The 22683-nt window shown below is 41.8% G+C and overlaps 1 protein-coding gene across 3 annotated transcripts; it reads left to right on the top strand.

Annotated features, from left to right (window-relative positions):
* Positions 1 to 7760: 7760 nt before the first annotated feature.
* Positions 7761 to 21546, top strand: tmprss4a (transmembrane serine protease 4a). 3 transcript variants are annotated; one of them, XM_030439061.1, is made up of 14 exons: positions 7761 to 7910; positions 10234 to 10287; positions 15850 to 15904; positions 16005 to 16148; positions 16346 to 16498; positions 16631 to 16757; positions 16852 to 16971; positions 18212 to 18255; positions 18599 to 18761; positions 18859 to 19025; positions 19356 to 19451; positions 19564 to 19706; positions 19925 to 20077; positions 20207 to 21546. In XM_030439061.1, exons 4-14 carry the CDS (start codon positions 16037 to 16039, stop codon positions 20216 to 20218), a joined length of 1290 nt encoding a protein of 429 aa, XP_030294921.1. In that variant the 5' UTR covers positions 7761 to 7910; positions 10234 to 10287; positions 15850 to 15904; positions 16005 to 16036; the 3' UTR covers positions 20219 to 21546. The 3 variants fall into 3 exon arrangements, with proteins under 3 accessions (XP_030294921.1, XP_030294918.1, XP_030294910.1); XM_030439058.1 differs by lacking the exons at positions 7761 to 7910; positions 10234 to 10287 and adding an exon at positions 11627 to 12016 and having other exon boundaries at positions 18215 to 18255; XM_030439050.1 differs by lacking the exons at positions 7761 to 7910; positions 10234 to 10287 and adding an exon at positions 11628 to 12016.
* Positions 21547 to 22683: the final 1137 nt, after the last annotated feature.

The raw sequence follows: 22683 nt of genomic DNA on the forward strand, positions 1-22683 counted from the left end.
GTTGTCAAACGTAAGATCTTGGATCTTTTGTCATTTATGTTTCTGTGCTGTTAAATATGGAATCAGCACACAGAGAGGGGGGCCTGAAGTCAACTAAAATAATATCTTTATATAAAAAAGCACTCTAACCCCATTTTTTAGGTTAAAAATGTATACGGTTGACCTTAGTTCACCTTACTGTAGGCATAAACAGAGAAAAATGATTAAGTTTCATTTAGGGAAAAAACAATGAGACACTGAAAAATCCGCCAACTATAGAAAGTATCAAAAAGGTAGTAGATATGTGACTTTGGAAGGAAGTCGCCTGCAGCTTACAAGAAAACTGATCCGCCTGGTTACTGTGGTTAAGCTGTTGATATTCTGCCTTCACCTCAAACGTTGTTCTCATCAGCAGCACAACATGTGCATTTTGTTTTCTGTGGCGTGTTCGTGAGTGTGGGTGTGAGTCTGCGTGTGTTAACGCCAGAAGCCCTAAAAATGTCAAACTGACACCGTCGACGTGACAAAGAGCAAAACTGACGAAGTGAAATTGCATATATTCAACATTGTTTTATAAGTCTTTCTTTTACAACATTAAAAGTGCATTAAAGTACAACTTTGCATACACAGTAGCATATAACATCCCTCTTTTAAGACAAAATTGACCCTTTTGCTGCCGAGAGACAGCTCAGAATCAAAGTTGAACCAAGAGTACAGGAACCTTGTTCGAAACCATGACATCACACAAAAACTTAGAAGTACTGTAAAAAATAGCATGGTGAATTCCCCCCTCAGTATTCAGGTTGAAACAATAACATGAACTACAGCAGCAAAATACCGGAACAGATAACAAACATGCTGAGCATTAGATGTGATGCGTGGGAAAGTGGCAGACGAGGGGACTGCCTTTCTTCATGTTGGCAAGAAAGAATCAACTGCCACCGAGATGGCTGTCATTTGATGATGCCACTGACAGAGAAGGGAGGAGGAGACTTCTTTAAGCCCACTTTTCTGCGGACAGAGGGATCAGGCATGTCAACCATACAAGCATGAAGCAGTTACTTTTATGAGAAAACTACATTTTGTGTTCGAAAAGGCCCGTGGGGGTAAATCCACTTACTTGAGCACTTTGTCTTTCAGTGACGGCTCTGTAGAGGAACAAGAGGAGAAATGCATTTCTATGTGAAAGTATAAGACGGATTCATCACACTGTGGTCGTAATGTTGGCAACCATGTCAAGCAAGTGCATGCCAGTTTCATAAGTAAAGTATTTGCAAGGGTTGCTTCACCAAAACCATTAATCTAATTTTGGTTTTATTTGAGCAGGTTTCGAGATGTCTGTCGTTGGAAAAAAGGTTTATGAAATATGAGGAACACATAGTAAAAAAAAACTTCACATTTTTGGATGGATGCATTATCAGGAAACTATTTCAGTTCAGTGTATGAAAAGTGTTGATATTATAAAGAGCAACCAGGTTTTGCCCTTTGACATAAACACAGGGGTCTTAACTCGTTCGCAGAAAAGAACATTTGATGCTCCTGTGGCAGATAAAACATGATAAAGTGGCCTCTTCTGCACGCTGGTGCCCCAAAGCATTAAGCTGATACCCTTTTTTTTCTTTGCATGCCTGCCCTTCAAACATCCTGAGCCTGTCACAGCATTGATGAAAGTTGCACATACTATAGGAACAAAACGCTGTTCGCTAGCTAACATTAGCTATGTTCATTTTTTATGTAAAACATTAATCTTTGACATTATAATAATAACAGTAAAGTGACAGTTCGGGTCTTTTGTTGCAGGGTTGTATGAGGTACTAATCCCTAGTCAGCGTATTACCGTACCGCATTACCGTGTAGATGAGGATGTTATACGTCCAAGTAATTTCTCTGAAAGCTGCTCAGTGGCCCCATGAAGCCAAAATGACTCGATTGTCTTCTGCATAGCTTCCACATTGTGGGGCCTATAGAGCATGCTCACTGATGTCATTTTTTCAGTGTTGTGTGCCCAACAGTTTCCAGTAACAGTCTTTGTATGTGTGAGACACATCTATGACCTGGTCCAATAAAACCAAACCAATCTGCATGGCTCAATACAACTAGAGCAAAAAGATTGAAAATACGTTTTGTTCATATTTGTTGTATTTTGTTTATTCTGACTCAAGCTGTACTCACCCTTTTTCTTACAGCAGTTTTTGCACTTTTTGCATTTGTACTTGCAGCAGAATTGTATGATGGCAATGGTGAAGAGGATCGCCAGGATCCCAAAGCCGACGGCGATCCCTACTGCCGTGGAGTTTACTCTGCTCCCTGTAAAATATAAACACAGGGCTACTTAGATTACAGCTGTTAGATTCACACATTATCACAGATTGTCTTACAAGTACTCCAGGAGCGATAAACAAGCCAACTGAGGGACAACAAGTTTCTTAATGAATTTTGCATAGAATTGTATTCCTGACATAAATGATTACAAACTGAAATACTAATCTGTCGGGCTGCCTGGGCCTAATTGAATCAATAAATCTGTTCATTATGAATGAATATTCACTCTGATGAGATGAGATTGGGAAATCAATCTCTGGGAGAGAAGCTGGCTCTGCCTTCATTAGCTCTGGAGACACAGTGCAATGATGAGTGCCGGCACATGACGTCAACGGCTGAGATCCTTTCCTTTTTCTCTTAACTGTCAGCAGCAAATGGAGAAGTCTTGACTACTTAACTTTTTTAACTTGGCTCATTGTTTTAAGGGACTCTTTTCTATTCTCTAAATTCTACGGAAACGTCTTGTAAATTATTGTCTCAGGAAACAATTAGAGCTCAGTGACTGTATGAAATGTTCAACAAGGGACCCAACAAGACATAAAAAAACACTGAGCCCGAAGAAGACAGCTACATTTAGCTGAGGAACTAAAATACTAGCGTTCTGACTCACAACAAAACACAATTCTTTGAAAGGTCATGTTGGCAATAATCAGAAGTGAGAATAAGAATCTAAAAGACTTACCACCATTCCCCATAGCTGACTAGCCAGGATGACCAAAGTTATGACTCGTCTGTCTGTCTTTACTAACCTTTCGTCGTTGAGCTCTGTCACTTACTTGACTAGACTTCACATCAGTCTTCATTAAATGGTTTGTCTTCACTGTGAAGGTAACAAAACAGGGAACTCTCCAATCTGCCTCCTTGACGTATGTCTGCCCGTCCATGTCCCCATACCAGTCATTCTTTTAAACCGGTCCATCTTCTTTCTCTTGCCTGTCCTCCACCCTTCCTCCACTGGTAAATGTCGAAGACCTGTCATTCTCATATGGACAGCCAATCAACCCTTGCTTTGAAGATTCACACTAAGTGCTTTGATACCCTGCAGTACAACCTTTTTCAGACATTCACCCTTTGGTTTGGCTGTCTCGCTGAGACCCAACAGTAAAACTCAAACACAATCAGAACCGTCAGACACTCTCGTCTTGTCAAGTCTCAGGACAACTATCTTGAAACTACAACATAAAGTGCCCTTCTTTGGCCAGTCAGGTTGCCATTACCACAACTGAAACCTCTCTTTAACAAATCATTGACAGACAGCCAGGTACAGAAATCACACCTGAATAGGTGGTGCATGGGGACTCCCTGTTGGACGACTGAGTTATTACACCTCTTCATCATCACAGTTGAAAATAAAGACTAACGAAACCAATCGTAGCGTGGGCTGGAAACAGAGCTTAGACATATGACTCAAACAGGAGCGCTGTGACTCAAGAAAAACCACAGAAAAATACTGAAAAAGTAATTACTGTAAAGGTGTATCAGATAGTACAAAAGGTTAGAATTAATATTATTTCCATTTAGATTACATGTAAGGCTATAAACCAGCAAACATGTGACGTCAGGGAGAGGTTCAGATCACGTCTGTTCAAGGTCCGTCAGTCCAGACCCACTTTTGTACATCTGATGGACATTCAGAACAGGTTTAATATTTGGATGTCTAGCTGATTGTTTTGGAAATCTATCGTTGTGCAACACAGATTAAATATCTAATCATCTGACAAGAAAACCTTTTGGGTGTCTATGGACGTACGAAACAGGTTTGCTATCTGACTTTCTGACTGGGGCGCTTTCTTGGACAGGCAACATGGCTTAAATATTTAAATGTCAGGCTATTTTAATTATCTTATGCATTCATTTCTTTACGAGGAAGGTCAGCTGGTCCCAGGTCAGCTGAAGCGCTGTCATCCTACCACATGACTCTTTTCAAAGGAGGACATTTACTGAAGCTGCAGCAGGAGCATGGCTAGCGCTAACCGCCAATGCTTACAGACAGATTAACAGTGTGCAACACAGCAGGCTGGTTGGCTTAAGTCAGCATCAGACAAATGTGCTGACAGTAGTGCAATACACACAGAATGTGATGCTTCTAAACCGCTTCTGCTTTCTGTTGTATTATAAACATTCATGCTAACGTTGTGCATTTAAAGCAACATGTAATGTTTTAACCTTAAAATAACAGCATAAAAATCATGTTGATGGTACAGTGTCTCGTAATAGACTGAATGGTGTGTCTGTCGCTTGTTTCTGCACTGTGTAACTTCAGTGAGAGGGTCAGATCACAGCGTTATATACATGTTTACTTCAACATGCAAGTTTTCAACACGTAACATTGTTAAGACATAATGTGTCAGCACCTACGTTACATCTGGCAGATTGTTACAGACGTGGGATTTGTGTATACGACAGTGGTGTTGCACTCATGAACTGTGGGGGGCGCCAAATCACACAATCACACAACAATGCCAATCTCTAAATAATGTTGCTTAAAATCGTCATGCTAATCGGTGTGGAATGACGAGGAGAGTCCTTAAAGTAGAGGCCAAAGTAAGCACATGACATGACTGATATGTTTCAACTACTGATAGGTGGAGGTGAAGAAGTGAACACACCTGTATTTGATAGACAGTGATGAAAACAAGTCATGTCTTGTGGGGAGGCTGTGGTGTGCCGGTGTTATTCTTTTTTCTTTTCTTTTCTTTTTATCTCTCTGCTCAAGTAACTTAAGTATGTTTGTTCTTAAACTTAATCTTGAGTACATTTTCTGGTAACTTACATGGTTTTGCATAATTGAAAACATGGAATAACCCACAATCAATCACTCTATATCTTCACATATTGGTGGGAAAGTACTGCGGTCGCCAGGATGCCAGGACTGAATTAAAAGTAGAAGATCTGCATTCACTTTCATGATTAGATACAAAAGCTTTTTGTCAAGATTGAAAGTTCTGGACTTCATTTTGAAAGCTTGTCTCTTTTTCCAGATTTTAACGACTGCCTGATGAACACATAATAAGTGTATAACACCTGATGGCTGATCTAACTCACTGTGGTGTTTTCCCTTTTAAAGCAGAAGAACATCATGACACATAAATGGGGGGAAGATGACCTTTTTTTTAACTCAAATAATGTTTCTTAGGTACTTATCTTAAAGACATGTCACAAAACATCAGTTTTGGGTGGTAAAAACTTTCCTGTTATTTAATCTGTGTGGGTGATTCACAATCTTGAGATGACGGCGATGAGTCTAACTGCAGAACATGACCACGAAAACATGTTTGAGGTTTTTTTTTTGTTTTGTTTTTTCAACAGGAAGTTTCCTGTCTTCCATTTACCAACATGTGTCCGGATGGGTTACTGCACATCGTGTTATGATAAACAAGACTGAGCTTTTGCACTGAAAGTTACTGCAAAAGGGGGCAAAAGACTAACAGCCCTGAATTCATGGTGATTTCAAGTTCCCCATTTCATCCACCACAAGTACAGAGTCAGCCTTTTTGTCTTCTTTTATTTATCTATCTGTATCCAACTGTGACTTGTCTTCCAGATTCTAGGTGTAGATTTGAGCCTCTCTCACCCTGTTTCTTAAATTAATTCTGGTGTTGGTATGGATGCTGGAGCAAAATCTTCCATGCCCCCGACAACAGGAACACTCTAAAAACAAATGAGTGCTGAGAAACTGGATTGTCTTGTCCCCTCTGCTGACCAGCAAATGCAAACTCGGTTAACTAAGATGTTGCGCAGGGTAAACATTACACCTGACAAACAACACCGTGTTTACATTGTCGCCGTGTGCATGTTAGCATGTGGATGTTAGCATTCAGCTCAACACACCACTGTGCTGGCCCAAGGAGCTTGTAAGCGAACCGCCTTTATTAAAACAGATAAACACCTAATAATTCTGACGTATTTTCTGTCCCAGATCAAACCTGAATATCCCTTTAGCTTGTGTTGACCACAAGCCTTAATCAGGCATCCAACTGAGAACCCAATCCAAAAGACATGTTGACTTTGAGAAGAGGAAACTGGAGGGTCGAAAACACAAACCATTCCAGGTTTTAGAAAGGCTCTCTGTATGAAGAGCTATCTTTGTATTTCCATGCGTTTCCTGCTGCTTCCAGTCTTTCTGTGAAAGTACAAAAAAGACAACAATGTGCTATGGAGAGTGCTATTCATTGAACAGTTCCTCAAATGTCAGACGATCATGCCTGGCTTAATGTCTCAAAACACAAGCAAGGTAAAACTGCATTCTTTTGTTTTGATTTATAAATATATTTTTAAAAAGGACATTTTCACATTATGCAGCCTCTGCCTGTATGTCTGTGTGTTCATGAGGTGAGCGCTAATAATCAGCAGTGAGATGAAAAATATTTTTCAGGAAATATTTTGGAGATTTCTTGGTAACATGGCAGCCATTTTCCAGTAAACGGTTATATTTCATCATTACATCACACAGGTGAGTGTCACAGATCTTCTTTACAGTGATCAAGACAATGAAGCGGTCGGGCAGCAGAGCCCTCTGCATGATATCATCTGTCACCATGTCATGATTGATAAATTGTGAAGGCACATGCAGCCTTCTAATGTTACAAGTGATAGATTTCAGATTTCGCAGCACAAGTTCTTCCTTTTTCTGTAAATCCATTCAATTAAAAGTGTCGGTCAGGTGAGGTGGGCGTCAGCTGACAATAAAAACGATTAAAGTTTTGTGTTTTGTCTTGTGCTCCCAAAGGACAATGACACGGTGACTTGGATCACAGTTAAATCTCATGACACAGTTTGAGTTTGAAGATAACACGTTTTGGAATTAAATATATAGAAAAAGTACAACATTCTAGACAGAACTTTTGAATTATCACAGACAATCTTGGTGACATGTCTTTGTTTTATTTTGTCTTTTCATGTGTTTTCCTTTCACTTCTTTTGTCCTATATCCAGGAAGAGTCATTCTATCTTCCAAACTCCAATATTTATTAAATCCCTCCTGTAACCTGTAATGCAACACATAACTGACAGTATTCACTTGAAAACAAATGAACCTGTTGCAAGATTTTTCTTTTGAATTTGAAGCATTTCTAACAAGATTTGGCCATTTTCAGAAACAAAAAAGAAAATGGTTTTGTGAAAAACATGTTAAACATTGTGGGGCTTACCAGTTGAAACCGTGGCAATATACATTCTTTGGAGTCCAGGAAACGTGAAGGTGTTAATCATTTACCAGTTTTTTTTTCACCAGCACTTCCTCTTACCTTTCTCATAAATATCGAGTTTCACAAAATGCCCACCTGTGCGGACAGAGGAGGGTTTGACCGGTGTGGAGACGCTGGTGTTGTTGCCTTGAAGGAAAACTGAGGTGGTGTCCTTGAGAGAGAGAGAGAGAGAGAGAGAGAGAGAGAAAGCGAGGGAGAGAGACTGAGATTGTTTATCTGTTGTGGAAGTGGAGGAGAGAGAAAGGTGGGGATGGAGGAACTGTGAAGGGTGTTACCTGCTGAAAGAATAAAAAGAATAAAAACGATGCTGAACTTCAAACTTCGGTGACACTTTTCTCAGCCAGCTTTCTTATACTGATGTACAGACGCTTCTTTGACAAGGAGTGACATCTGCTTTTACAGGTGAGGAACCGTGCAGTGATACATGACAACTGATCAGTGTGCGTGTGTGTGAGATGAGGATGTTTTTTTACCACCTCCTTTTATCACATTTATTCAGCAACAAAATCATTGCACTGGCGTTTAGAAGAATTAACGGCATGCTGTATCAGTGGTATACGTTTTGTTATTTATGACGTGGAATCACAAAGAGAACTTTGATCGTTGGTTAACCACCCTTATCAGGCGGGGTGTGCATTTTACTTTAAAGGAAAGCTCCTTCAAGATCTTACAGGTGGGGGAGGCCATTCCCTGAGGATTGATCCATTTGTTGAGTCTCATTCCCGGGTTGTCAGATGCGCTTTTTGGTGATATTCAGCAGGACGTTCTAACCAAAAAAACTTTAGTATCTGACCTGTTATCCAACACATTCACAAGTTTTATGTCAATGTTTTTTTCAGGGTGCTTCATGGTGCCTTCTTGTATGGAATAATTTGATCCAAAGTCGACATTTAGAGGAGATGAATTCTGCATATAGTTTTAATCAAAGTAAAAAAAGTGCAATTTAATATGCTCCTTTGTATGTAAGAGATCAGATTTGTGTTCCAAGTTGGACAACTGTAGTTTTTTTATGTTCAAGCGTCTGATGCTTTGTTCAAAATCGGTCAAATGAAATGCATCAACCTCACAGAAAGATCTCTACTGAGGTTTCTCAGTGGTTTGTACAGAATTTGAATTTCTCGCTCTTGTTTCCAAGACAATGAATAACTCCAACAGTTACCAAAGATGCTGTCAGAGAAAAAGGAGTACAGTTGTTTGAAAACACTTGCAATTGGCTCCACTTCTGTTAGTTGGCCCAATGTCTTAATTTCCTTGTGGACACAAAAAATCATAGAGGCCCTCAACTGATCTGTTAATATGTAACCTATCCGGACTATAAACTGCTTAGGAAGCAGTCGTCCTTGAACTTTACAGGCACCCAGTTTCAGGTGGAAACAACTTTAGCAGATTTAACGGGTTCTTTCATCGACAAAGACATGTAGAATAATGAATAATGACTTTCATCAGTCGGATGATGACTGTGCGTTTGGCAGTCGCTCCATGAGCGCTGATGGGATCATGAACAAAATGAAGCAGCAGCACAATAAAAAGCCTCGAGTCAAACAAGGGCGTACAATAGATTTATTAGATCTCTGAATTGCCCTCATCTTCTCTTTTATGGCGTGTGCAAACATCTTATCGGCCATTGTTCAACCATGTCAGCCGGGATAAACATTGTGACTGCACACTATTCATCTGAGTTCGAGTGGAAACTCTGAGGGAAGTGTGCTGTGTTAGAGGGAACAAACGATGAATGATTTACTATAAATGCAATTGTTGACAGTACACTCTGTATACACACACATATTTTTTTTTAACCCCTATAATTTTAATCTAAAAGACATTATATTGACGTTACCTGAGATCAGTCAGGCAAACACACAAACACAAAAGCCATGCACCAGATTTCATACCAGGGTGGAGCCTCTAAATGTTTGTGGCGACTGCATGGCAACCTGAATATCAACAAGATTAACTAGAGGTTATTCGAGTTATTAGAAACCTTCTGCAGGGGAACATTCAGAGGTGATCAGCCTCATATTTTTTGTATCTATCTACCTACCTTAACGTATCTATCTGTCTGTTTTTGCATGTACTGTGCACTCTGACAGGGTCGCTTTGTCCATAAACCAAGTTTTATAAGAGAGTAAAGTTTTGGAATGAGCATCACGGTTCACTGAATTTAATAGTCCAGGTCAAACAACACGGTCAGCTTTCTAACAATGGCTCTTTCTCTTCAGCCAACCTTATCAGCCCTTTTTTCTCGCACTCCCAACTTTTTTCCCCTCAGTTGTCTCTGCTCAGTGTCCCATAACACTCACAGTGGCTTCATTTCTAGAAGCTCTGACCTAGTGACCGGAGTGGCCATCGGGTGCGTCGTTAAAGGGTGATATAACACTTGAGTCACATAGGACAGTAAGCTGCCGCTGTATTGTTTTCTGCTGGTTGAAATGTTAGGCATGTCGCACTTCTGGTCATAATTGGATGTGTGGGAATTTTTTTTTTTTTATTCAAGGACTTAGGTGTACCTACAACCACAGCATTCTTGAGGGTTTTACAGAAAACCATAGAGAGAAATTTCTGATACTGATTACAGTCTTGGCTTGGCAACCATCTGCTGGTCTTTTTGGTCCAGACTGAAATATCTCACCTATTACTGATCACGATGATGATGAAGATGAACACTACTGACTTTCTTCTAGCAGCACTTTGAGGTTGACATCTTCATTTTTTTGTGAAATTTCAGCCCAGTTGCCAGAAAAGTGTTGGCTGTTGTTAGTACGTTTCTGCAAAACCACAGGTAAGTTAAGACTTATATGTTTTATATTTCTCTCTTGTCACGATGCTGTGCTTATGCTTTGCTTAGGTTTACGCCCAAAAAAAACACTTGGTAAGGGTGAGGAAATCATCAGGGTTTGGCTTAAAATATCTGTCATACCACAACCCAGCTGTTTCGCAGCCTTATTGGCTTGTTGTAACCACCATCCCCTTCATCTTCCAATGTGAAAGTCAGCTAATAAGCATGTTATGTGAATGTGATATGCCACGTTTGCCACCATTGTCAACATTGGACGTATCTGTGGTTTGCAGTAAGGTTGCAGTAATAGTGTTGGAGATCCCCTTACTTTCAATTAAAATTCATAATCACAATCCCAATGTCATTTTTTATTTGTCCAAAACATTGCTCTAAATACCTGCAAAACTAATGATATTCCCAATGGCCTCAGCTTTACTTTATGATAAATGCTAAATAGCAAGAAGTAGCACACAGTGATTTTCACAGTCATTGTGATGGCTTTGGATTGCTGACATTAATATGAAAGGGGCTCTATGTAGCAATCTGTAGCAATGTGTATGTATTAATCCATTTTTCACTGGCCGACATGCTGGCGGATGTGAAAAATGAGACCTGGTGTGTGGACCATTTGTTGAAGTTGTTTAATACTGCTGGACATCAGGATTTATGCTCGAAGGACTCGGATTTTCGGATTTTCCCGTAACAGTCCTAAGGATGTGACTTAATGTGACGATAATCTAGAAATGGAGTCTGCCAATGCTTCCGACACAACATAGAAATTGGCCCCTTAAAGCTAAAGACGCCACTTTGCTCAACGTGGCTGTCGACTTTTCTAGGTCATTGAGTGTATTTGTCACGTTCTCGTTAGGCTATGATGTGACAAGGCATGACTCATAATTTGATGTCAGACAGAGTCTCCTGACTGATACCAACTGGCAACTACAACAACAACGACACCCGCCCCGGCCTCAGGGCACAATACTCCACGTACACCACACCTTGTTACTACCATGCTGAGTATGCGTTGGTGCATACGTGCAGATGTGCAGCTCTGTGTCATGGCATTGTTTTTGCATGTATTTGTATTTGTGCAGATGCATGGCTGTGCGTGGGTGTATGTTTGGGTACAAATTTGAGAGGCAAACAGGCGCTAGAGAGGAGCTAAGGAGAAAAGAACACAGAAGGGAGGGGGTGGGGAGGAGATGGTGTGCTATATGTCCAGAAGTCTTAAAAGGTTTGGAGTGGGAGGGATGTGTTGGATGGAGGAGGGACAAAACCGGGGGAAGGCGCACAGGTAGAGACGGATCGAGGAGGGCTCAAGAGTCGGGTTACCTGGAATAGTTTTTGTTTTGTTTTGTCAGCAGGGCTTGGTCATTCTAAAACAACGCTCTCTCTGAATCCGCGGAGCGTCGAAACACAACGCCGCACACCAGCACCGTTTATTACAGCCCTGGGGTTTTCAAAGAGGGGCAAGTCAGGCACCCTTCAAGCCAGATTCAGTTACACAGCCAGACAGAGAGAGAGAGAGAGAGAGAGAGAGGAGAGAGAGAGAGAGAGAGAGAGAGAGAGAGGGAGAGAATCAAACCAGGTCTTGTAGTTGAAGTCAGTGGAGAGGACAAGTGAGTTTACAGGGGAGTCCCACCTCCAGGGAAGGAGGGCAGTGTTTAGACTGTGCCCCGTGTTGGATGTGGTGCATCTGGGCCTTACCAGGAAAGACAACTGCATCATGTGGGTGAGTACAACCTAACATACTCACGGAGGAAGATGGGAAGTCATGTGAGTGGTTTGCATTCACACCGCTTATCCTGACGATGAGTTTGTTATCACACTGTGGCACAGAGACACGTTGTCAAACCAAAGGCCCTCTGTGTTTGCTTACCTGTGCTCAACCAGTTTGTACAGTGACACTTGCTCACAGCAGCTATCTTTTGCATGTTGGAGATGTTATCTACAACTGAATGGGGTCATATACAGTGGGCTGTAGTTTTAAGCAAATGTGGCCCTGAGCTTTATAAACAGTATTTTGTTAAAGGTGTGTGATCAGCAGGAGCTTCTGGTGCAGGTAGGAACATTTTGGGTTCATACTGATCCACCAGTACTGATTACTTATGTTTGATTAGGGTGCAGTTTTTGAGTTATTTTATCTCTACTTCAAACTAAAAAGGAAGAATTTTGAGAATGTATGTCTGCACCAACCACCTTATTATAAGAATGAGGAACTGCCTGTGTGTGTTAGTGAGCGCTGCACTCGAAGTATCTTACCACAGGTGAGCCGCTCTGGTTTAGATCTCTGTCTTCCATTAAAGCTCGTCCAACATGTCACACGTAGTCTCTCTAAAAGCCCTTTTGTGCACGTTTCAGTTGAGAGGAACATAATCCAGCAGCTGAGGGGAACACCTCGCTTCAACAAAAGGTTTACCATGTCATGGCTTTTATCTGTTAAGGCTGACCCAGTTATGATTTTTCACTGGGGTTGGAGCCGTTCCCATTAACACTGGGTTAACCGCTCAAAACCTAACAACATCATATTTTAACACCTTGGCTGTTGCTAGAGAAGTAAAGTGACGCGGTAGCGCCCGGCTAATGCCACAGGGTTGTTTTGAAATGCTGCTGTGAGAACGGTTTATATTAGTCATCAGGCCAATGATGACATTTGTTTCCCAGTAGGCCTTATCAACGCACTGTCTGTCACGCTCAGGGTTTTATTCTACCGTTAGGTTGAGCCAAATAAAGTTTGGCCAAACAAAGGTCGTTTGTGCACCACCTAAGACGAATGATTATAAAAACATTGTGGAGAACATAAAAACTGAATGACTTCTCACAGATCTAATGGTTTAAGATAGTCCACAGTGGGCCCTTTTTAGCAAGTTTTGTCTCAAAGTAGTTTTAAAATGTGTATTTTATTAATCTGCTCAAGCTTTTTAAAACATTTTGTACACAATGATGTGAAATTGCAAGTCTTGCACAGACTGAGGGAAAAACCTTTTCAGTCGTGTGTTTGTCCACTTTTGGCCGCACTTTTGACTTTCTGAAGCCATCTTTCCGGTTTTTCCAGGTTCAATGGGCCTCCCATGGTTTTTTTGCCATGTCATTAATCCTGTCTTTGTTCCTCTCTGACTTATTCAGCTGAAACTTTATATCATCAGTTGATTGTGACCTAGTTTCACTTTATTATTTTTTTCTACTGAGATTTTGTATCAGCGATGAGGGTCTGTGATTCTTTTGAGGGGATTTGTGTTAATCAGCATATGTTAAAATAAAAAGTAAATACATGAGTTTACATTTGGGACGCACAATATTGTTTGCTAATATGCAATATGCCAACTCAACTTGGCCAATTGCTGATGTTGATACCGATATGTATGCAGATATTTTTTTCCACCTTGTTACAGAGAACATCAGATCTCTCTTATATTAGAATTAACAAAGTATTATGCCTTCTTTTATTGTGATGGCCCACTGGTAGATGCAGACATTTCTTTTCAAAATGTCCAAAAATCACTGGGCAAAATAATTGTTAATTATTAAATGATTGGTTCACGTCATGCGCACTTCAGTCTCTTGGGGACGTTGAGAAGAAAGATTGTCTCAGACTCACATTACATCCTGTTATATAAAGTGAAGAGGATACAGCTATAAAATCATCACAACTAAGGGAAGTTGCATTTTTTTCTATAGGAGTAACACTCATGTTACGCACCAAAATGCTGCAGGGCTTAATGCACACAGAATTCACTTTCAGAGAACAGAAATATGAGATAGATTCGACGATGTGACATGGAGAGTAAGGAACAAAGAGTCTAGGTCTCTGACGCATGCGGCTTTTCACACTTTAAGTTGGACGTGATGATCTAAAATGCTGTCTTACATAAGAGCATCTCAGGGAGTATCTCAGCTAAACAGTCTTGGTCGGTAGAGCTAATTCATTGCAGCTGCATTCAAAAAATAAACCTGCCTAACAACAATCTTTGAACCTCTTTTCTTTTAGAGCGCTTACACTTCGCTTGTTCCAAACTTTTGACTGACAAGGGCTGGCTGTGGACACCAAACGGCTGCTTCAGCCGTTGTTTTCACAGAAATTACTTTTCAAACCTCTCTTTTCTGAGAATTTCCTTTAACTGAAGTAACCTCATCAGTGGTGAAATATGCAAATCAGGGAAAATAATGAATACTTCGAAGCAGAAGTGAAATTTAGAGAAGGGCATCTCATAGTGTTCCCCATTGGCTGTTTTGTTTTCCAGCTGTCGTGTCAACTCCTCATTTGGTCATCAAATATTCTGCAGCATGCTTTTTTTTAAATAACACAAAGTATCAGCTAACATGTGTGCTGTAAATATGTTTGCACTTAAAACAACGACTGAAAAGCTGTGAGGTCAAGTCAAAGGAAGAACAGCAGGTAGACGAGAGTGCTCTTCAAACCGTCTCTCAGCAGCTATACTGTATACATCTGCTGAAATCCTCCAAGTGGGCCAGTCCTGTGTCACTTGAGCTACAGTACAGGGTGAATCGTATTCGCCTTGAATGAATAAAAGCACACACATGCTTCCATATCTATCTGCCAAACAGCGTGTTGCCTCACTGAAGCGACCACGCTGATCGTTACTCTCCCAGGAAGATTGAACGAGCCGATCCCAAATATTTGAGGGCAACTTCATGATAATAAAAATGCAAATCTAGATAACCTGGGCTGACAGTGACAAGAAAGTGTTTCCGCTACACATTATATTATTTATTACCCTTAAATCTTTGCTATTTTTCTTGTCAAATATTGGAAAGGCCTCATTTTCATTTTTGTGTGTGAAAACAGTCTGACATGGGAAAGTCGCTCACTTGCTCACAAATAGTACATCCTTTTTCATTTGATAGCTGCGGATCATCCTTCGCTGTGTCCTGTATTGGGACATAAATACCCTTCATGTTGTAATTTATCTTACACTTCCAACACAGTACAGACTGAAATGCAATTATGCAACTGGGATACAGCTGATATCTTACCCAAGGGTACGTGAGTAGCACGTGGCTTTAACCCGGCTCAGTGTGTGAAGGGTGGACACTCCTCTCACTGTACCACACTGCCACACTACGCCCCATGATACTGTACATTTTGAATCTATCACTTTCATGATGGGGTCTGTGTGGTAGATTATGGGAACTGCCTGCAGCATATGGAGTGAATGAGGCACATGGGTGTAACGTGACCGGCTCGTCGTTGCACACTATGTTCCCTTTGTGGATGGTTGGTAATCCTTTGGGGCTACTCCCGGGGACATCATACACCTGTTTTACACATGGCTCAAGTTGTTCTATGTTTTGCAGGGTAAGAGGCGATTTATTCTCACGTGTATTTCAACGACCGCGTGGAAGTACACACAAAAAGTCGCGTCCAAACAGATCAGGAGAGCTTAGGATCCTCGCACACAAAAAAATTACACAATCACAGACCTACACCTCCACCCAGACACACACGCAGAGTATTTTCTGTCAAGCCATGCAATGCACACTGTGTGTTTTTTTCGACACCTGCGCTCATCTGGGTCTCATGTACCTTTGTTGTTCTTTCCCTAGACGATCGCCCAGGTGCCTGAGGAAAGCATTAAACCATTGAATCCCAGGCAACAAGGTGAGCTGTCAGCTGGTTTCATGTTATTTATGAACACCATGTCCTTTTTTTCCACTTGACTAATTTCCTCCTTTTTTTTTTTTTTTTCTCATCGTCACAGTGGTTCCACGGCCAGGCCGCCACAGAAGGCCCATGACGGCTCCAAAGACTCAGAAAGAGAAGGCGTCTAAGAGGAGGAGAGTTTTGCTGACTGTCTTGACAGTCGTGGTGTTGCTGGGCATACTGGTCACCGCAGGATACTTCAGTGAGTCATTGTTCTTTGACTGTAAATTTCCTCCTCCAATGACATACACACAAACCGCAAGATGGTATCATGTTTCGATACAAGACAAACATGTTATGCAAAGGTGGCATATTCATGGTAGGAATCATGCAAGCGATCTGCCGCTCTAACCCACACTGTTCTCTTCTCATCCGATGTGTCACTCCTTTTCCCCACAGTCAAGAAGTTAATTGACAGCAAGTATTTCTTCTGCAAGCGCTCGGTGAGATTCATCCCATTAGACCAAGCCTGTGACGGGAAACCAGACTGTGCTGGAGGAGAGGATGAAGTTACTTGCGTGTCAAGCTTTAAGGCCAACACTACCTTTCCAGGTAAAAAAAAAAAAAACAATAAAAAAACACCTGAATCTGTCTGGCTTACTCACCACAGACATAAAAACAAAACATGAAAACAAAAAATTACGCATCTTTTCTTCCTGTCTCTGGCGCTCTTCCTCCCCGCAGTGCGCCTCATGACAGCTCGGCAAGTCCTGCAGGTGTACCGTCCTGACTCCGGGTGGCGGAGTGTGTGTGGTGAGGAGTGGACCCAGCAGCACACGCAGACGGCATGTAAACAGCTGGGATACACAAAGTGAGTTCACAGTGGATGAGTAGGTTGTGATGCAAATTTAATGACTGGGTTGTTTGACATTAAGTCTCACGTCGTCTGCCCTCTATCTTAACAGTAACCCTCGTAGCAGCACAGTCCTTGTGAGCACTTTAATAGCTTCCATGAAGACCGGACCATTCACAGCTGTCAGGCCCGGGACCACAAACACACCAGTACATCAGGCGACCATTGACCGGTGAGGAAGGCGACACAAACTGTCATTGAACAAGGAAAATCAAATGCTTTAAATTCACTATTTGTGACAGAAGCTTCCTAAGTAAAAACATAAAGCCCTTTCTCATCTTTGCTTAGGATGAGACTTTGGATTTATTGTCATTAAAGAAACACGTGTCCTTACTGCAGCTCATAGAGAAACATCTTACCTGAATTAATTTCCTGTCAGGAATCCTAAGTTTAGCTAACAACTGATGGTAGCACGTTAGCTTTAAATTTCCTGTTACTTGAGCTAGTTTTGACGAGCACCAGAAGTTTCCACCATAATCATTTCGACAGTAACCTCCCGAGTGACCTCCCCGGGGAAACTTAAGGATAGAAAACTAGCTAGCCAGGACAGAAGTGCAATGACACAGCTGTTGTCATGGATACAGGCGGTCCCGTCCACGTTCTTCAGGGCCCGATCACGCAGAGACTTGTCGCTCCAGTTTGTGTTTGCATCATATACGGTGTAATCAATGGGACTCTAAAAAAACATTAGAAAAATGCAATGTAGAAGAGGAGCACCCACAGCAGTTGTTAGCCAGAAGGTCCTGGGTTCATGACCCGGCTGGGGTGTGGAGTGCTTCCACCAGTTCTCTTTGGGTACGCCAGCTTCATCCCACAGTCCAAAGACACACAAAGAAGGTCACTCTAAATTGTCCATAGGTGTGAACACAAGCGTGAACGGTTGTTTGTCTCTACATGTCAGCCCTGTGACGAACTGGTGACTTGTCCAGGGTATACCCCGCCGCATGCGCAATGTCAGCATTGTCATTTCTCCCGGTTTAGGAATTGCTTCTGTAATAGGAAAGTAGGAGATTCCCCTCTGAACCAGAACAACACTGCTGTGATAAAAAAAAGAAAGCATACACTTCTCTTTTCCCTGTAAGATTACAATCTGTTCTTGTCTCTGTTTGCTTAAAAAAACAACAAAAAAAATGTCACTTTAGTTCTCTCTTTCAGCACTCATGTGTCTTTCGACTGCTTGTTCTCACAGTTTCTGTTCCTAAAAGGCCAAAATTTCCCACTTTCTCATCCCATATGAAAGTGAACATAACAGGCAGGTGTTTTACTCACACAGGACAGAACTGAAATAGAGACAAAGGTCAAGCACGATTATGTCACCTATTTATGTATTTTCTTGGTTTGGCTAACTGTGTGGCACATATGTTTCTCTGAATATTTGATGAATGCCTTTTTTTTCCCCCCTCTTCCAACAGCAGCGTGTGCAGATCTGGATCTGTGGTGTCTTTGACCTGCTCAGGTGAGTTTTTATTTTAAGTGCACCAACCAGACGTCACTGTCGTTGTTTACAGTTTTCAACAAGACAGAGTGGGACTCGTAGGTGGTGGGTGAGAGATGACGTGGCTGCGTGACCAGTTTCACAGGCCCGTACACGTCTGCACCAACCAGCGCAACTCTGTCTAAGCAATGCATGACAGAGCAGTTTGCTTCATTGTTTTGGAATTCTAAAAAGGAGGAAAAGAAACTCGTCTAACCTGACCTTAGCTGAACAGAAGGATCTTGACAAAAGAAAAAAAAAGTTTAAAGTAGACCACAGGCAGTGATCTTTGGCAATAACAAGTGCATTTGTTTTTTTTTCTTAGATTGCGGTGAGGTAGGCAAAGATGACCGCATTGTCGGGGGCACGGACGCTCTCATCGAGGACTGGCCCTGGCAGGTCAGCCTGCAGCAGGGAGGTCAGCATGTATGTGGAGGCTCCTTGGTGTCGCCACGCTGGGTTGCCACTGCTGCCCATTGCTTCACTGGGTGGGTACCCTAAAGTTCATCTAAGAAAAAAAAAAATCCTTTGTGGTTGACATAGTATGTGAACTCATGCACACACTTCTTCTTTGGGTCCTTGCAGCAGCAAAAAGGAGCTGACTCGCTGGAGAGTGGTGTCAGGCCGGACATTCATGGGAACGCTGGGAGGCTCCTATGTGGACAGGGTTGTACTGAATGGAGATTACGATCCGGCCGGAAACGACTATGATATCGCACTGATGAGACTTAGCAGCCCGATCTCAGTGGGAGGTGAGAGTTTAATTTAATACTCACAAAGACACAAACAGACAAAAACACCGGCCCTCCCTGATTGGTGTGTTTTGTATTAGCATATTGTTTAAAATGGCCTTGCAGAGACTGCAGGTGAAGCATAAACCTGAACAGCCCCAATAAGGGCAAGAAATTACCTGTTATTTAGTAAGTTTACCTCTGTTGCCCTCTAGTGGTGTACATGCCAAACAGCAAGCTCTTCACTATAAATTCAGCTAGTTCAATCACTTGATCTGTACCTATTAAACAGCCAAAGCTAGGAAAAAAATCAAATGATGTTCTAATGAATGCACTGCCCCTGTCTTTCAGTGAGCCACAAGCCGGTTTGTCTACCTCCTAAAGCCTTTGGGCTTCCTGCCGGAGCTACCATGGCTGTGACTGGCTGGGGATACCTCGAGGAAAACGGTGAGAAACAAACACACTGCCTGTCAATGAACCTGTGAGCCACCTTGTGAATAATGGAAGACAACTTCTCTGACGTCAGAACTCAAATGTTGTGTCCTTGTGCTTCCTTCAGGTAACGTTTCTCCTTCACTTCAGAAGGCCTATATCCCTCTGATAGACAGGTCTACATGTTCCAGCCCCACGGTGTACGGCAGCTCCATAACACAAAGGATGATCTGTGCGGGTTTCCTGGAGGGGAAAGTGGATGCTTGCCAGGTAACAGATCATTGACAGTAATATTTTGTATTGTATGTTAATGTAATGTATTACTTTTTAAACAACTGGATCTATTTCAAGTGTTTGTGACTCACAATGTAACCAAGTTGCTTGCGGCAAAGCAGCAGTCCTTTGGTCCAGTGGTGTGCAGAATATTTCACCAGTGGTATTATCTCTTTGTATTCCTAAAACTGTTACTGTGTTGTTATGAATCCCAGGGGGACAGCGGGGGTCCTTTGGTGCACTTCACCTCCTCTCAGTGGCATCTGGTAGGAGTGGTGAGCTGGGGCGTCGGCTGTGCCCGGGAGAGAAGACCAGGCGTCTACTGCAACGTTGAAGAGATGCTCAACTGGATTCGTACAGTCATTGAGGTACCGAATACAGAGAGTGCTAAGCTCATGTGACAGTAAGGTCCATCCATTGGCTCTATCCTAGTAGTAGTACTTCAACCGATCTACAACACAAAGCCTGCCCTGATCATTTTTAATTCCCCCCTGCAGAAAAACCCCTGAGCTCCGCCATCGCTACAAGCAGCCACAACAAAACCGCAGTCCAGCCCAGCCCTGCGGACAGTCGGACAGACTGTGAAACTGAAAGAACTCTTTCGTTTCGGTGTGGTTGACAGGAGTTTTGAGAAAGCAGTAGAGAAACGGGGAAGTTGAGGATCGATCTCAGCAGCGGTGCAGATGAACTGTTAAACACACACACTGCACAACACACTCAGCTCACACTAACTTATTTCCCAGTGTGGTTTGTGTCATTTCAGGTTCTTTTCTCAGGGTACAAGTACGTTAATGTTTCATGTTGCTGGACAGTCTGGGACTTTTTTTTTTTTTAGACAGACCAATTCACTGATCCATGCCTTCTTAATATCAGATGACAATAGAATATTTGATCACTACCATTGATATAAATAGTGCACAAACTGTTTTAAGTGTGTTTAACTGTGAAGACCAGGCTGGCAGACCTCAGACATATTGTACTTGTTTACTTTGTGCTTTGATTTTCGGTGTGCAATGATATAAGAGGGTTCATATGGTGACGAGAGGTGAAGGTACACTTGTGCTATGCTAAAGCCAGCAGAGGTCAGTGTGAAGCCTCAGGTTAATATCACCAATATTGGAAAAAAGTGAAGCCAAGCCCAGGAGTTTATGCATTTATGGTGCTGATTCAGTCCATCTGACGCGAGTCCATTTTAAAGGGCGAATGCACCTTTTTTACAGCACAGACTTTCTGCCATTTCCTACCGCAGATTGATTCACATGAGCACTTTAAGTGGAAAGTTACTTGACCTTACTGTATGTGCAGATGATTCAAGTCAAATAATGCGCCAAAAACTTTTCTTAGTGCTTCAACAGTGAGTTCATATAGCCAGCGTGCCTTCACAAGCGATGGTTACTGAGTTTTCGCCTCTACAGCTAAAAGGATGTAAATGTAATTTCGTAAAAATTTTAAGGCGAGACAGGTAGTAAATGTCTTCATTCTGTGCACGCAGGCCAAACCCTTGCCATTTTAAAGTAATCTTTCCATTCGTAGCAAAGTAAGCAAATTCATCAACCTGTGTTTATTTTTCATTCTCAAAAGAAAGTATAAATCGGCACTTATGCATAAAAAAAAAACATATTGTATTATACCGTATCATATTATGGAATAGTTGGACAGGAATGACATTTCTTCTGAGGTTTGCACACAGTATGGTGAGTGCCACGGTGATTGATAATACGATTTGACTGTAAATACGGTACATTTTGTTTTTTATATATATGTAAATATGTTGTAAATATAATAAAGACATTCTTCTCTTCCACTCAGCCAGTGGAACAATTGTTAGGACACAAAACCTGACCTGATATTCCCGTATGTGCATGCACTGGAAACAGGATCTGTCTTTGCTCTGGTCTGTGTCCTCCTCCCACGCACACACACCCTCTGACCCAAGGTGAACAAAAGGAGCAACAGGAAACAGGATTTATGCACATTGTTATATAAATTCTGAACAAAGGATGATCCGAATGAAGTAATTTCATGCAGTGTAGGTGGAACATACCTTAGATTGTGCAAGAAGACAAGCAGATTGATAAAGTCACCTGATGAATGAAAAATAACGACTTACAGTAATTCATACACTGATTGGGTTGCGACCAGCATATCAGGGGCAGTTTCTGGGTTCATTATCTTGCCCAAGAACACTTCGACATGCAGACCAGGGGGTTCGAACCAGCAACCTTCTGATAACAAGACACTGGCTCCTTCCCCTGAGCAGCATTATACACATTATGACACTTATGTACTGTTTTGCAGAAGAAACCGCCGAGCTCCCAGTCTCAACCACTAGCTGCACAGATAACTGAGCTAACTAGCTAACGTCAGCTACAGTTAGCAGTAGTTAGATACTCTGGTGATATGTTGCTCCTTATTTGCTCTGAGTATGAATTCAGCCGGTGGTCAATGCTTACACGCTGCACCCGTAAAAGTTGTTATGCATCTGTCTTGCTATGCTGCACATGGACAAGATCTTTATTTTGACACATGCAATGCACCTTTAATTTTCTGACACAGACACAGCATGACTCTTTCAGTGTCACCCACTGTGTTAACTACATTATACTGCCCCCCTGTGGTGGATACATGTTAATTTCTGCGTTTGACCACTTTTCTACCTCAAAACTCCCACCACACATGCTTACTATTTCTAACTTGAAATGCTCGAGGATCAGATTAAATAGCAAGACAGCAGCAACATCGTTTCAGACTCCAGCTCCACTAGTACAGGGACCTTAAAAATGTTGTTCAAAGCAACAATTTTCAGACAAATGTGTTGCTCAGTGAGATAAAAGGGAACACAGCAGAATACAGAGGGCTATTTGGAGGATCTGACTTCTTTTTGTTGCCACATTTGATGGTGTATTTCTTTGCAGCTCTTTCAGATTCTGTAATTTTGTCAACACAAGGCTATTTCTATGACAGCCACATCTTT

The sequence above is a fragment of the Sparus aurata genome, chromosome 2, assembly GCF_900880675.1.
Source record: "Sparus aurata chromosome 2, fSpaAur1.1, whole genome shotgun sequence".
In the NCBI taxonomy this organism is placed as follows: Eukaryota; Metazoa; Chordata; class Actinopteri; order Spariformes; family Sparidae; genus Sparus; species Sparus aurata.

What these genes read in the sequence shown, in the direction of transcription:
- tmprss4a (XM_030439050.1), top strand. An exon ending in GGTGTCTTTGACCTGCTCAG is followed by an intron (nt 18,256 to 18,598) that starts GTGAGTTTTTAT and finishes TTTTTTTCTTAG; the next exon opens with ATTGCGGTGAGGTAGGCAAA. An exon ending in GGGATACCTCGAGGAAAACG is followed by an intron (nt 19,452 to 19,563) that starts GTGAGAAACAAA and finishes TGCTTCCTTCAG; the next exon opens with GTAACGTTTCTCCTTCACTT.